General features: G+C 41.7%; 1 protein-coding gene across 1 annotated transcript in view; it reads left to right on the plus strand.

Moving 5' to 3' along the window:
- Nucleotides 1–16,851, plus strand: part of abcg8 (ATP-binding cassette, sub-family G (WHITE), member 8) — a 42,173-nt gene that overhangs the window by 19,419 nt on the left and 5,903 nt on the right. The window contains exons 7-11 of the mRNA XM_078230536.1: nucleotides 4,275–4,440; nucleotides 6,757–6,852; nucleotides 6,975–7,174; nucleotides 11,605–11,681; nucleotides 13,903–14,170. Coding sequence (XP_078086662.1) covers nucleotides 4,275–4,440; nucleotides 6,757–6,852; nucleotides 6,975–7,174; nucleotides 11,605–11,681; nucleotides 13,903–14,170 — 807 coding nt within the window. The remainder of the gene's footprint in view (nucleotides 1–4,274; nucleotides 4,441–6,756; nucleotides 6,853–6,974; nucleotides 7,175–11,604; nucleotides 11,682–13,902; nucleotides 14,171–16,851) is intronic.

The following is a 16,851-nucleotide window of genomic DNA, read 5'->3' on the forward strand; positions in this document are numbered from 1 at the left end:
GGAGGGCTATTGACACCTGTGGAAGCACAATCCAGCTCCTTCAAGAAAAGGAGGGGAAAGAACATAAAAACATGTTCACAGAAAATATTTCTGTGATAAAATAAATATCTTCTTTTTAGACTGTCAGTTAATCAAAACTCACATGAGTTAACTGCCTCATAGTTATTATATGACACTCCTATATTCATGAAAATTGTTCTTTGATTCCACTGGTGCAATATGGATTTATTTTTAAAGCATTCTAAACTGGTAGCTTATAATTCAGATGATTCTTGAGAGACAAGGGAAGTTCCATGTTGAACAGTCAAAAAACTCTTGCCATGTGACTCGTGGAATGCCCTTCATTATAGAATCATGGAATCCCTGCAGTGCAGAATGAGGCCATTTGGCCCATTGAGTCTGCACGGACCTCAATCCCACCCAGGCCCTATTCCCGTAACCCCACATATTTTCCCCGCTAATCCCTTGACACTAGGGTCAGTTTAGCATGGCCAATCAACCTAACCTGCACATCTTTGGACGGTGGGAGGAAACCGGAGCACCCGGAGGAAACCCACGCAGACACGGGGAGAATGTGCAAACTCCACACAGACACACAATCAATAAACAGAAGAGATTCTATTTTTCTTCAAACTATTAGTCAGCAATTATTGACATCATGTGATTGTAAAATCATTAATCAGCATTTCAGAACCTCCTATCATTAGCAAACTTGTCATGTTATCATTAAAAGACCGATTGTCACGATCTAACCATTAATCAGCCTTTTGGGACCTCCTATCTTTAGACAGTTGTCAATTTTTAAAGCTATTCTATTAGTTTGTCAATCTTCATTCGAGGTCCTCTATCATTATCCTTGTTACAGCAGCAGTCATATCACACATTATTAGCATGTAAAAGTAATACTTATTTTGATGTGTGTGTGCCATTTAATAGTAACACAGCTTTATTTGTTTAAATGAGCTTACAGTTTGCATCACTCTCTCATATGTCATTCTTGGTGTTTCCTTAATGGTGTTTCCTTACTTCGATAGCTCTGACTAGAGCTGGGACCATACCTCGAGGTGTTGGCTCAACCCAACAACTGGAAAGTCGGGGGGCAAGCCCACCTCTGCCAGCCCTGGAAACCATGACACAATCTTTTGTTTTTCAGGCAATTGCTTGTAATTGTGGCTTCTGCTCCTCCAAGGCAGGATGTCCCGCCTCCAAGAGCTGACACCAATTAGAGAGCCGGCAGATCTTAGGTCCCAAGTAGTGCCACAGGGAACGGTGGCCACTGGTGTGATTGCAGCAGGGCCCAGATAAACCATAATGGGGCAAACCCAAATTGTAGGCAAGTGGGTTTGGAGCTCACTGGTGTATATCAGGCAAGACCTGGAAAGGGGAAGGGCATCAATGTGAGGGTTATGGAAGGTCTTCAACAAGGGTGGCATTCTGTGGGTCACAGCGTGCCTAATAAGGAGTGACATCCCCCCAAACATCATCCTCAGAGCCCACAAAAAGATGAACAGAACATTTTTACTGCATGGCCTCCCCAGGAGAGGTGACATGCCCATCCATCATGTAATAATGTGATATACCGGCGGTGATAGGAAAAGGCTTTAAAACCACAACATAAGGGTCTCAATTTGGCTAAGGCCGGGCAGGCTGCCCACCACCTACCCAACTACTGGTAAACTACCAGCAGAGGTGGGAACACACACAGCACCCTTTATCATCCCACCTGATTTTGTTCCCTTCCCCATTGCCACCTCCCAGCCTGCTCCAAGTAGTGGGGTAAAATCCCAGCCTAGGTGTGAGTGTCAGGGTAATAGAGAACATTGGGCATAGAACTGAGGCCCTTAGAATCTGAAATAGATTTTTCAAATCCCCCTAAGTTGAATAGGATCTGGAGAAGACCACAAGCAGGGAAAGAAATGGTGTGAGTTTCCTTTGCTTTTCTGATTTTTCTGGGGCCCCTTAGCAATTGTGGGCCTTTTTTAAAAAACCTTTTAAAACTTCAAAATAGCAGCATTTCTTTTCTGAGCATTTAAAATTTTTTTTACTTCTGCAGGTTTTATTTTGAATGTCCCTACACTTTGGGAGGTTTAGCGGGCACATGCTTTTTTTTTAAGTTATGAGCTGCCAACTCTATTGCATTCTCCTCCTTTGTACAAGAAACCTGGAGCATGGCTGAAAAGTTTTCCTTTCTCTTAACCCCTTTGTTCTTCACCCTGCAGGTGTCTCTCTTTCGCTCTGTAGTTTTTTTTAACTTCAGCCCAGCCACCAGATGTTATGGTATCAGCTGTAAACTCCTTCTGCAGCTGCTCTCTGCATGCTGAGCCCTGGGACCACCGCCTATTCTATAATGTCATTGCAGTTTCTTTTTTGTAATTTTGCTCACCATCTTGTGATCTGATCAGCTTCTTTGACTCTGTGTCACTCAGGCTCTTGCAAGTTTTTTGTATTTTTGCACCTGTCTTTGTGATTTGATCAGGTTTTTTTACTCTGCGTCACTCAGGAGTTTTGCAATTGATCTCTGCTCTGGTACACTCTTCAACACCTAAGTCTGTAGTGAAGCTTCTTCAACTTTTCTTTAATTTTTCTTCTTAGGCGCACGTCTCTAATCCAGCTTCAGCTGTTTTTGGTCTTTTATATCTTGGGATTCTGTGCTGGGTCCATTGTTTAAAATGCCATTTTTTGTATCACAGCAGACCACCCATGTTGTGTTCCACCGCTGATCATTACACTGAGTTACGGATTCATTTGGTACCTCAGTGATAAGATTTCGAGATTTATATGTTTAAACATGAACCATTTATTGTTAATCGTTAACTATGTACAGATCCCAGTTAATATTATGCACAGTGCTCCTATTTCCATGCAGGTTACTTCTAGATTGTTCTCTCAGTCTATTACCATGTGACTTGATACATCATACAAATAAAGGGGGGTCGGTTTAGGACAGAGTTGAGGAGGAACTTCTTCTCTCAGAGGGTGGTGAATCTCTGGAATTCTCTGCCCACTGAAGTGGTGGAGGCTACCTCGTTGAATATGTTTAAATCACGGATAGATGGATTCCTGATCGGTAAGGGAATTAGGGGTTATAGGGATCAGGCGGGTAAGTGGAACTGATCCACTTCAGATCAGCCATGATCTTATTGAATGGTGGGGCAGGCTCGAGGGGCTAGATGGCCTACTCCTGCTCCTATTTCTTATGTTCTTATGTTCTTATCATACCTGTTCTCCAGTCCCACGTTCATTCTTGCTCTGCCGAGCCCCTGTAGAAGTAAATGACATTGAGACTGATGTATTTTATAAGTAAACATGAGTGCATATGTTATAAACCATATTGTTAACTTAAAATGAATAGAACAAGCATTATTTTTAAAAAGTGAAATCTTGTGGCATAGTTCTATTGGGTTAAACAAGTTATATAGATTTCTTTTTAAATAATAATTGTCCCTAAACAGAATGTAATAATATTAGCCCAGATTATGTAGTCAGTGGCAAACAAATGAGCTACTTGTTACATTTAAACTTGCCCACACCTTTTTGGGATTTTGCCCTTGATTTGTGAGAATTAAAAATCCAAAATAGCACAGCAGCTTCCCCAGGAGATCTGGAATATGTGTTAATAAGGCAAACAATTGTACATCTCTAACCAATTAGATAGGAAATTCCTTCATGTACAGTCCCAACCAGGAAGTGTGAATTTGAAGAATTAATTCAAATGGCAAATCCTCTACAGAAAAGAGAGGGAAAGAACAATGAGATTAGGAAAGAATGATAAAAGAAACAGAAAAAGTAAAGAAAGTTGAATTTTTTTAATATAGCCAAAAATAATTTAAACCTGTGGCTCCACCCAAACAAAGTTTACATTTTCAGTATCACATAAGTTGTTTGGCATTAATTAAAACTTAGCACAACGTTAAAAATGCATTTAGGCTGGAATAAACAGATCCAATAACATTTTCTGGCATACTTATTGGGTAGTTATCATGAAAGTAACCCAATTGCAATCCATTGCATGTACTTCAATACTAAACCTCTAGTGATGTTTCTGGAGAAGCAAAATAACTGAATCAATGCTTCCTGATTTCCACATTTAACGACACAAGCACAGTTGCTGGAAATTGCCATCCAATTTGCTCTCTAATAACAATGAACATTGGGCCAGCATTATTAAAAGGTTGTGTCTTTTTACAATTTGGGCTTGACTTCTGCCTGCAATTGTTGGTAGTCTCTTGAACCATCAATGTTGACCCTCAAAAGAATCTTGTTGACTCTTACAGTTGACCTAACCAGTATTGACAGGCGTTCCAAAGAGCAGGAAGACCGTACGCAGGATAAAGCAAATACACTTGCCTCCATATTTTGGGAACGTGTCAAAGACACTGATGATTACACTTGGAAGCCTAATGCCTGCAATCCCTGCCCAAACATGAGCAGCACAACAAGGTACCATTATGAAAATAAGCTTTGATATTGTAATATAATTTGTTATTAACAGCAGCATTTTGTATTCTTATTTATTATTGTAGATCTTCTAAAATATCAAATAGTTGGTTATTCATCCTAAACATTGAATGGAATAATCCCTTTAAGAGATTCTACTTGAAAAGGCCCAGTGGATCAAAACATATTAACTGAATCAACTGCATAGGCACAAGAAGACTTGCATCTTCGCAGTTTGTCTATTGCTCCAGTTCTGTGAAATCCGCCATACAGTATAAACACCGTGAATCCATGTTATTGACAATGTCAGGCAATGGTCAAGATCAAAGGGATGGTGCAATTTAAAGCCTTCATAACATTATGTAAAAATACACATTACAAATATTATAATCTTCTATTTCAAAGAACGGTGGATGAAATGAAAGACCATTCATTTCGTTAAATCATGTGGGTACTATTCCAAAAATAAGTCTTAACATTTATTCATCTTCTTCTAACTTTATTCCAATTCCAATTCTCTTCCCAAACCTAGTGGTGCACTAAAGCAGACTTTTTTCCATAGCTAGTAATTCCCAGAACTGGTCGTTAGTCTGTCACCAGAGGCTTATAGCTTGAGGGGCCCCACTCGACATCAAGTATGGCCAACCAGGAGTCTCCCCCGCTCTAACTGCCAGCCATTTAGAAGAAGTTCAGGTTGACACACTCAAACTGTTTGACCATGTTATGAATCCACCTCACTGAGCCATTACTCGAACACTGAGCTTCTGGCTCTGAGGAACTTGCTACTCACTGCAACGCAAGACCTCCGATTCTAACCTTATAACTCCATGTTTTGTTGGATCAGGAAATGATTCAATTACATTTTTGGTATGTCTTGCTTGAGCTAATATTTAATACATTATTGCATAAATCAATAATTTTAAGTTACTTTATTTAAGCTTACAACAAGTTGAACCCTTTTTACGTTAATCACGGGATACTCATAATTTAAAAAAATCTCTCTAGCCTCCATGTGAGGGCGATCTCATTGAAACTTTTATAAAATACTTAAAGGGATAGACCAAGGGTAGATACAAGTATGATGTTTCCCTTGGTTGGGAAGTCTAGAACCAGGGGGCACAATTTTAAATAAGGAAGCCACTTATGACCAAGATAAAGAGAATGTTTTTAACTCAGAGAGTTATGAATCTTCAGGACTCTCTACCCCAGAGGGCTGTGCAAGCTCAGTCACTGAGTGTGTTTAAAGCAGAGGTTGGCAGCTTTCTAAATACCAATGACATAAAGGAATATGGGAATAGTCTGGGGAAAAAGGCACTGAAGGGGATGATCAACCATGAACGGCGCAGGCTCGATGGACTGAATAGCCTGCTCCTATGTTTCTATGTACTTGCCTCGTCGCTTCTCTCACATTTTGCATGTCATTTTCTTCCATTTTTTCTTTTTGCTTTCTATTCTTTAAGTGACATCATTTCTTTGTATGCTTTTGGCACAATTTCTCTAACTGCCACATCTTTTTGCTTTGACTTTATTCTCCATCTGCTTATGTTATTCTCCATCTAAAATGCCCCTTACCTTTTCTCTTGTTCTCACTTATTACCATTTGCTCTCACTTTCTCTGACCCCTTTTTTGCTAATTTTCACCCTACCCTTTCTTTCTCATTGCATTCGCTATCTCTGAGACCAGGTCAGACCTTTTGCTTCTATAACCAGTGATTTCATATATGCTCCGAAGCCTGTAGAACCAGCGCTCGGGAACACTTGCATTGTACACATTATGGTGACCCCAAAAAAGGACACTGAGGTCATGTACACGTGCAACAGTGGAAACTGTTGGAAGTTAAATACCATCTGAACAGTGCCTGTATATATTGGAGCAGAGGACAAGATCTAAGCCCTTGAGTAAAGGATAGCACCAAAGCAAAAGCTGGCTAGGTAAAAATGAGAGTAGGACTAAGGTGGAGATCAAAGAATAAGATTTACCCTTGGAAAGCCCTCAAATGGCAAGAGGCTGTGAATTAGATGTAAGAGAATTGGAAAACTCTTCATTTATTGGAGTGGTGTAATTGTAATTTCTTAAAAAAATCCACTAAGTTATCTGGTTTATTAGTTATTTATGGGATTATTATGCAAAGTTTTTAACCCAAACGTTATCTGTTGACATCGTACAATAGGCAAGAATGAATTGATTTATTTCAAACTGGGGTATTATGGTATAATATTATGATACCTCTAAATATTTCTACTCATTTATGTAACAAAAATGTCTTAAACTGGCAGCTCATGTGTGTATTTTTCAATCTCATTTGAAAATTCTTCCAGTGCCTCTCTGACTTCCGATGAAACTATTATTAACATTAAATCAGAAACCATGGACAAGCTGGCTGGGCAGTTGAGACAGTTTTCTGTCTTGTTAAGGTAAAAATGCATTTAAAAATAAATGAATAAGCTGTTGGTATTGAATTGTATGTTTTTCTGAAACATTTGCAGGGAGTGTCTAAAATGTGGAGCGACCGCTAATACATTGTGTTTTGTGTTAGCCGGCAGGTTTCGAATGATTTCAGAGATGTACCAACATTGGCTATCCATGGACTTGAGGCGCTCTTGATGTCTTTACTAATTGGGTTTTTATACTATAGCGAAGATGGCAAAGAGCTGTCCATCCAGGACACGGTGGCACTGTTATACATGATCGGAGCTCTGACCCCATTTGCAGTTGTGTTGGATGTCATCGCTAAATGTAAGCTGTTTCTATTTTAAAAGATATGATACTTCCGAGAGCAGTTAGTGCTAAAGTACTGAACCCACAGAAAAACTTGGAGAGGATTTGTTGGACTTTAGACATCAAGGGGGAACTTTTCCCAGGCAAGGGCAAGGCAGGTTTGGGTGCATGTGGGGAATCAAATCCTCCAGAAGTGACTCAGGTTAGGTTCCCAAAATCATCTCAAGCGCTTCCGGATTTCACAAGGAGAGTGAGCAAGGGATTCCTCTGGATCTGTCAGGTAATGCATTAAATAGATCATAAGCACTTTTCTAGCCCTCATTTCGGCTTTAACTGCCAGGTCTTCTGTCAACAACTTGACAGGGTCACAGAAGTGAGCACGGTGGGTAAGACCCTCTTCTGTGAAACTGACAGGCGCCTTTATAATCAGTGAACCTGAAGAGCTCCAACCATGACTGGATGAGAAACTGCTGTTCAAAGCATTTCTTCTCATAGAGTGTGCCATCACTCCTTGACAGGTGATTGCCAGGTTCCTGGAAGGAACTTTACTCACTGTCGGGTGCACAGGTCAGCCTTCAACACAGCATGTGGGCAGCTTCCGTGGATTAACCTCACACACATCCACTGAAACAAAAGAGGAAAAAACAGGACGGGCTACTTTCTCCTCCACTGCATACCGCTCCATAGTAAGAAGTCTCACAACACCAGGTTAAAGTCCAACAGGTTTATTTGGTAGTACAAGCCACAAGCTTTCGGAACGCTGCCCTTTCATCAGGTGAGTGGGAGTTCTGTTCACAAACAGGGCATATAAAGACACAAACTCAATTTACAAAATAATGGTTGGAATGTGAGTCTTTACAGGTAATCAAGTCTTAAAGGCACAGACAATGTGAGTGGAGAGACGGTTAAGCACAGGTTAAAGAGATGTGTATTGTCTCCAGCCAGGACAGTTAGTGAGATTTTGCAAGCCCAGGCAAGTCATGGGGGTTACAGATAGTGTGACATGTACCCAGGATCCCGGTTGAGGCTGTCCTCATGTGTGCGGAACTTGGCTATCAGTCTCTGCTCAGCGACTCTGCAAAGTCGTGTGTCGTGAAGGCCACCTTGGACTTTAGACATCAAGGGGGAACTTCAAGGCAGCCTTCACAACGCAGAGTCACTGAGCAGAGACTGATAGCTAAGTTCTGCACATATGAGGACAGCCTCAACCAGGATCTTGGGTTCATGTCACACTATCTGTAACCCCCACGACTTGCCTGGGCTTGCAAAATCTCACTAACTGTCCTGGCTGGAGACAATACACATCACTTTAACCTGTGCTTAACCCTCTCTCCACTCACATTGTCTGTACATTTAAGACTTGATTACCTGTAAAGACTCGGATTCCAACCATTATTTTGTAAATTGAGTTTGTGTCTTTATATACCCTGTTTGTGAACTGAAATCCCACTCAACTGATGAAGGAGCAGCGCTCTGAAAGCTAGTGGCTTGTGCTACTGAATAAACCTGTTGGACTTTAACCTGGTGTTGTGAGACTCCTTACTGTGTTTACCCCAGTCCAACACCGGCATCTCCACATCATACTGCTCCATAGGGCAGAAAGCTTGGGCAGCTGGAAGGAGGTGAGACACTAGCACAAGGTCTGCAAGCACAGAATCAGCTCTCCTGCATTACTGAGCACCAGGGGGCCTCGGCTTTCATGCAGGTCACTGCGGACAGTTGCAGTCTCCTGGAACAAGACCTCTTTCCTGCTGGAGCAGGTGGGCATACATTTCCTGCATTACCAGTGACTGATACAATCTCTCACAGAAGCGTCACCCCTTACGCCGCCACTCACCTTTCCCATCCTCCTGAGGTCCTGGGTCCTCTTTGTGCATGATCTTCAGGATGGAGCAACCACACTTCTGACTTTTTCAGCCACTTCCATCCACATCTGAAGAGGCAGCATTCTTCCTCTTGGCCTTGGGAGAGCACGCCTCACAGAAGTCCCTCAGATCCTGCAGAAAGACCTCTAGGTGAGCAAGGGAAACACAGGGCCAGCCTTCTGAATGCTAGTGAACCATTCTCACCCACATTGTGGTCCCTCTAGATAGAAATCCTTCCTTTGAAAGAATGTTACCCTGCCTGTCCTCCCTGAATGGAAACCCGGTGGCTCACTTAAGAGCCTCCACAAACCTCACTCCAGCTACAAAGAGGTTTCCACCCACAAATGGTCCTACTTTTTGGCGAAGGAGTAAGTTTGGAAAATTCTGCTCCAGATTTCAGTGTGTCCAAACTTTTCAAAAAAGAGTAGGTAAGTTAATTTAATGTTTTTCTTTTTCAAGTTGAAAATTTATAAGAACCACACACTTTGTAAATTTCCCACTAAAAAAAACTCCAGTTGAGCTTAGGTTGTCTTTACCTATGGCAATTAGACTAAGGGGCAGTTTACATATTGCTCTACTTCAGCAGGAGAAAAGAAAATGCAAGAAAGATTAATTTTTACATTTGTCATGAACCCAATTAATCTGTGTATCTGGGTGTTTAATTAGCAGTCTGTGGAGATTGAATTGTTCCATTGGTACTTGCCTTGCAACAATGGTGGGACCCTCTTGGAGTGTTTTGCTAGGTCTCCAAATCACTTCCAAGAGTCAGTGCACAGCTCTTCTTAAAGAAGTCAATTTGAGGCAGCCTGCCAGCCCAAAGTGTAAGCAAGTTAAAAGAATGAAGCAAAGAAATAGGCTCTGAATTCAAGAAAAAGCTGCAGTTAACAGATTGACTCTGTACTGTGGGCCTCTGGGACAAAGGTACCCCTTTAGAGCAGTGTTGTTCTGCTTGACTTGGCCATAGGGTGCTTGTGAGCTAGTGTTTAAGTGTACTCGGGAATCCAGGGGAGGAGGTATTTCGGAAGGCGAGGTGGACCATTTCATAAAGCTGCTCCAGTGGGAGTAACATTTAGAGAGAATTCCAAGGAAAGATCTTCAAAGATGGAGATCGGAAACCCTTGTGAGAAAGACAAAGTTTCAATGACATTTGTTGAGGAATCTATGGAATCTGTTTTGGTTGCAACTCTAATTTACTCTGCAGTGTGGTGTGTCTGACCACAATTCATCTGTTAATTCACATGTACCTCACACTTGCAGAGTATAAGATGTATATTACAAATTGTATTATCTTTCTGAACTTGTATAGTAAGTTTTATTTTTGTTTGTTCAAAACCCATGGAATCTTGTGGCTTTATCCCAAAATCAGGTACCTTGAATCTCAGCCTTTATCTACTTTAAACAATAGGTGGGATTTTATGGCCTCGCTCAACTCGAGACTGGAAAATCTCACCCGAGGTCAACGGACCTTCCCATTGTCTGCTATAAACATGGGAGGTCCCGCTGCCACTCTGCATGGGGATCGGTCAGGACTGGAGGGAGGCCAGCGATCGCGGGGGTGGGGGGGAGGGTATCTGCCATGGTGGGTTGGGGGGGGGAATCCTCACTTCTGGGGGGGGGGTGGTGCTGGAGATCGGGGCTTTCCAGGATGGGAGAGGGTTCGGGACTGGCCCAGGAATGGTCATGGGGGCCGTGATTGGGCTGTGGGGGTATCGGGAGGGGCAGCAATGCGATCGAGCTGGCCAGCAAAGTGTAAGCTGACAGCTCAGGACCACTGCGCGTGTGCAGAGGTCCAAAATTGTCAGACTCGGGTGTGAATAGGCCTCGCCCCCTGAGCTTCAAATGAGACTCATGATTGTGACCTCTGCATTGCACAGAGTGTGGGAGATTCAAGTCTGAACTCCCACTGAAAAAACAATCGTGATTTACACCATTTTTCCCGCGAATTCGGCACTTAGAAATTTTGAGAATTGCCCCCGTTAAGTGGACACTAGGAGCTTCCTCACAAGATTGGGGAAGCAGTCTGCCCATGCACATTCTTTAGTGGCCAATTCAGAGCAACATTAAGAAGCTTTGTCATTCATTCTTCTGTCTGCAGTTGAGGCATCGCCACGGGTGACCAGCAAAGGGAGTGAAATACCTTTATGTTAATAAGTGGAATTAGACTGGGTGGCTCATTGTTTGACCAAAATGGCCCAAGTGACCTCTTTCTATCGGGTAAGCTAAGCTTTTTATATCCGAGGCATTGTCTCCCCTCTGAGGTGGATGTAAAAGATTCCTTTCTACAAAATCAATGAAGAGCAAGGAAGTTCCCCCCGGTGCCCTGATCAACATTTGTCTTTCACTGAACATTACTAAAAAGCAGATTATCTGTCATTATTGTGAGACCTAGCTGTGCTGTTTCCTGCATTACAACAGTGATTACAATTTGAAGGTCCTGAATTGGCTGTAAAATGCTTTGATCCTCGCTGGATTGTGAAAAGTGCTGTAATGATCTTTCTTTCTTCTTTATTTTAAACTCCAGAATACTGGTATCCTCTCAGGTTGTTAACTTCTCTCCAACTGAACGCAATTATCTCTTCCTAGGTCATTCCGAAAGGGCAATGCTTTATCACGAATTGGAGGATGGGATGTATTCCATTACTCCTTATTTTTTTGCGAAGGTAATTTATTTTTCACGTTGTTGATGGTGTAGAAACAGAAGTGCAATGAATCTCAGAGTGAAAAAACTATACATAAAACTCTGTTGGGAAAATCATGAAAAGAAAATATTATAAAGAAATAAAGCCATCTTCGTAAAGGGTTTGGTTTATACAAGAGAATGATACACAATATATCAAATTTTTATGAGTGTGTTATCAATGTCCTTTTTGTATCTCCACACTCTTGCTTTAGAGACCATGTTGAAATAGTGGAAAGATTCACAGGCTGATTAGCAGTCTAACAGGCTATAACATGAATATCGTAACTCTGTTTATAGCTAATCTTAGCTCTTTATGGGGCAAGGGCTTTTTGATTCACACCAGAGGAGAGAGGGGCCCACCCATAGGGTCTGAGTATTCCTCTGGCCATCAACCCAGAATTCAAAGCTAGAGCTTTGATCTCTAATTGCTGGAACTGTCTGGAGCAAGGTTCAATTCTGGCAACTTCTGAGTCAAAGATGGGAATGTTACCACTGAGCCAAAAACTCGCTCCAATACTCTAGAAACATAGGAACTAGAAGCAGGAGTAGGCCATTCAGCCCTTCAAGTCTGCTCCGCCGTTCATCTTGATCATGGCTGATCATATTCAATATTCTGATTTCCCCCCCCCCCCCCCCCCCCGCCAACCCATATCCCTTGATCCCTTTAGCCCCAGGAGCACTTCTTTTACTTTGCATGCACAAGATGACAGTGGCCCATAAGCGAGACACCACTGAACCATTGAATGTTACAGCATAGTAAGAGACTGTTCATTTTATTATGTCTGTACTGGCCCTTTGCTGGGGCAAACCAAAACAATCTCATTGTTAAGCTGCAAATGGGGGTGATAGCCTTGATTGAATGGTAGCATTTGCCTTTGAGTAAGAAAGTTCTGGGTTCAAACCCTATTTCAGAGACTTTGGTGGGTAATTCAAGCTAACACTGCACTGTAGTACTGAGGGAGTGCTGCAGTGGCAGCGGTGCTGTTTCAGGTAAGATGTTGAATGTCTGTCCTCTCGATTTATGTAAAAAATTCTGTAACTCAATTTGAAAAATAAAGCAAGGAAATTCTGCCAGTTCTGCCCAATATTTATCTTATAACCAACATTTGTAAACAGATAATGTGGTCATTTATTCTAGTGGGGTCTGTAGGATCTTGTTGTATGCAAACTGGATATTGTGTTTCTTAGATTACAGCAGTAACTACACTTCAAAAGTATATAATTGGCTGTAAAACACTTTGGAATATCCTGGGATTGTTCTTTCCTATGGTCTCATTGAATGAGAGAGATAACACCCCTCCCCACAGCTCCCTTCTATTGCAGCATCTCTGTGGTAGTAGTCAACAAACCGGGTGCTGGCTGCTCCATTACCTTTCTGCAGATTCTTAATTGTACCTTAGGTTTGCTTTCCCTTAATTATGCCTTTCTTTTAGTCCCTTGATTGTCAGCCTAGGCAATGACTGATAATGGATTGAGATGCATTTTGAGGCTCTCACTGTTTCCAGAGACCCAACTCTAACGTTCCCCATTAAATTGACTGAGCTGCAGTTTTGTGTTTGCCCACTAGAGGTGCATTGTTCACACATCTGGGTCTGTGGGGGACCTCACACCAATCAATTGGCAGTGAAAAGTTAGGTTCTAAAAACAATTATACTTTTCAGTTTGTCTAAAATCCACCAGTTGTGTGTGTGTGTGTGTGTGTGTGTGTGTGTGTGTGTAATTTGCACGTTCTCCCCGTATTTGCGTGGGTTTCCTCTGGGTGCTCCGGTTTCATCCCACAGACTGAAAGGCGTGCTGATTAGGTGGGTTGGCCATGCTAAATTCTCCCTCAGTGTCCCCGAACAGGCTCCGGGAGTGTGGCGACTTGGGGATTTTCACAGTAACTTCATTGCTGTGTTAATGTAAGTCTGCTTGTGATACTAATAAACAAACTGGATTGTGCTATAACAGAGAGCATTTTAAAAGTGGGGTAGAATTTTCAGTTCGACCATCTCTCCAATGGTTCCATTAATCTTCTGCGAAAGTTACAGGGCACAACACCACACTGTTCCCGGCAGTATTTAATTAGCAACCATAACCAAGTTGCCATAGATCAGAAACTATGGTACATCAGAATGTCATAATGTGATGGGCAATATTCACTATATTAACTTTAATCTCAATTTGTTAATAACTAGTTGATATTTACTTTCTACCCACAGCTTTTGGGGGAACTCCCAGAACACTCTGCTTTTGTAATCATCTATGGCGTGCCAATCTACTGGATAGCAGCTCTCAAGCCTGCGGCGAGTCCTTTCCTCCTGAACTTTCTGCTGGTGTGGCTTGTGGTTTATTGCAGCAGAGTAATGGCTTTGTGGGTCTCGGCATTGCTACCAACACTGCAGTTATCTTCTTTAATAGGAAATGTCTTTTTTACAATGTTCTACTTAACAGGAGGCTTTGTTATTAGCCTAAAAAATATGTGGACAGGTAAGCGTGTTGCAATTTAGTACAGAATACTGTGCAAATAATTTCTTATGTGTGTGTAGTTTTATAACTCTTAATGTGAACACAATTTCGTGCATGCTGCACCTCTCAATTTTCCATAAGATGCCTTCTGACCTTCACTAAATCAACTCCAGCATGTCGATCTATTACATATCATTCACTTAATTTAAAACTCATTCGTTTGGTTTAAAAGTGTAGCCTATTTCAATGTATCTCACTCTGAAATAAGAGAAGTCTAATACCATAACAAATGTTGCAGCAGGAGGCTACAGGGGTGAGAATTCTCATGTCCATGTTCAAATCCCTCCATGGCCTCATTCCTCTAATTCCTTGTATGTTTCTCAAGCCCTTCGAGTACTTTGTTGCTCCAGTTGTATATGTTCCACTCCCTTCACCTCATTATCGGTGACTGAACCTATCTAGGGCCTAAGTTCTAAAATTTCCTTCCTGAATCCTTCTGCCTCTCCACCTCCTTCTCCTCCTTTAAGATCCTTTTTAAAACCTATCACTTTGACCAAGCTTTTAGTCTAACCTCCCAACATCTCCCTTAGTGTCAATAATTGCACCTTGAGGTTTTTTTTATATTAAAGATGCTATCTACATAGGCCCAGACCTTCTGGTATTTGGATTGTCAGAAACAGGATGTATGACTCAAGATGCATGTGGGGACCACACGGAATTCCCGACAGGCTAACCTCCATGGGAATTTCCCAGGATGTTTGAACTTACGATGGGCGATTCTTCTGCTCCCTGGGACTCTCAGTGAATATCTCTAACTCTGAGTTAGAGTCAGAGGCTGTGTACAGTTCTGTGCAACATAACTGAATGGTTACCAGGAAATTTCAAACATAAAATCCTAGTCTAACTCCAGGGTAACTACAAACTTGATCCCCCAATCACTCACACTGGCTCTATGGTTACCCTCTGCCCCAACCGAACCTGACTGCTTCCCCCCCCCGCCAACACACACACACACACCCACTCCACCTCAGCCGTCAGGTTATTCCTTCACCCCCGAACCGGGCCTGACTACCCCACTCAACCTGACTTGACTACTCACCGACCCACCTACCATACCATCCTACCCACCTGCCACAGTACCCAGTTGTCACCTCACCCACCTGATACCCTACCTGACCTGCCACTTCTCCCACCTACCATTCTTACCCTGCCTACTCACCTTACCCACCCTACCACCATACTCATTTCCACTCATCCATTCACTCATTTACCCAGTCACTAACATTCATACTAGACCTTTAAACTTAACGTATGGCAACTATTGCAATATAAAGGGGGTGTATCATGTCTTGCCCCTGATGCTGAAGTGCTGCAGTGGAGTTCTCGGATGGATGCTGCGCTCAGTATTTCTGGAACAGCCCAGGCTCAGAAGACCTGGCGAGAAGTACAGAGCAGTGTCTAGTGGTGAAAAAATTCAAGCAGAGCGGCAATCTGACAGATTGCAGGTTGCTGCTGATGTTCAGTGTTTGCATGAAAGGTATTTACTAATAGTAATTTGTAAAAGTAAAGCAAGCTTAACATATACTTTTATGTTTAATCATTTGTTCCTTCATAGTCCATTGCAACTTATTCCTACATTTTATGTTGCAAAAGGACATCAGAGATGGTTGATCATTCAATTGTCCTAAACACTGAACGCACCAGTGCCTTATAATGACCAGATATTTTATATTCTTCGTACGGGTGCCTATTATGAATTTAAATAAGATTTAACAAAAAGATAAATAAAAAGTTCTTCAGCTGGTGATTAGAAATGTACTTTTAAGAACAGAAAATTGCAGATTGATCAGTATCTCAGAGAACGGCAGGTCCATTTTAGATGAGACCATTCATCACAACTTATCTTTTACTGAACAGCAAATAGTCAATTTCCCAATTTTATTTTAAAATTCCAGGTTTTCTTTTTGGATCTATATTCCCTGCATATGCCTAGATCATTTCATTTTATTAAGGTTGATGTTTAAGAAGTTTTTTATTTAGTGCTCTTAAGGATAGGGTATTGGAACAATTTTTACATTAGTGTTTAGGATGATAAAGATAACGCAAAATCACATTTGGTTCAGCACAACACTAACGCTATATTCCCTGAGTCTAAATCTTGAAAATGATTGAACCCTTTTCTCTGGTGATGGCTTCACATTGTACCAAGTGGCTTTTCTCATTTTCCACAATTTTGACAGACTCTGCAAAATGACACTTGTGGAGATAAAATTCATTTTTATGCTGTGGATGTTTCTTTGCCAAAGATAGAATACTTCAATCATGACTTCACCTACAATATAAATGCTTAATCCCAGGAATTGACTGCATATTACCACTTGATAAGCTTGCCACAATTATGTTACAATTGTCAGTCTTTCAATCAGGATGTCATCAGATATCAGCTACATAAAGAGTGTTCTACCAATTGATATTCAGTATGATTTCACAGTTTCCTGCTGGCAAAGGCCAGAGAAGTGAGTGAAAACTCAATTATACTGTCTTCACCTATGGCATGCATTCTAAGCAATGAAAGTGACTACAAGACAGTACAATACAGTCCAAACCTCTCAAAACCTTGATGTGATTACTGATGGTAGTCACTCCCAAGTGGTGCCAGGTCAGATTTATATACACAATGTTCCATATCAGAGGTTGTGCCG

The sequence above is a fragment of the Mustelus asterias genome, chromosome 15 (assembly GCF_964213995.1).
Source record: "Mustelus asterias chromosome 15, sMusAst1.hap1.1, whole genome shotgun sequence".
In the NCBI taxonomy this organism is placed as follows: domain Eukaryota; kingdom Metazoa; phylum Chordata; class Chondrichthyes; order Carcharhiniformes; family Triakidae; genus Mustelus; species Mustelus asterias.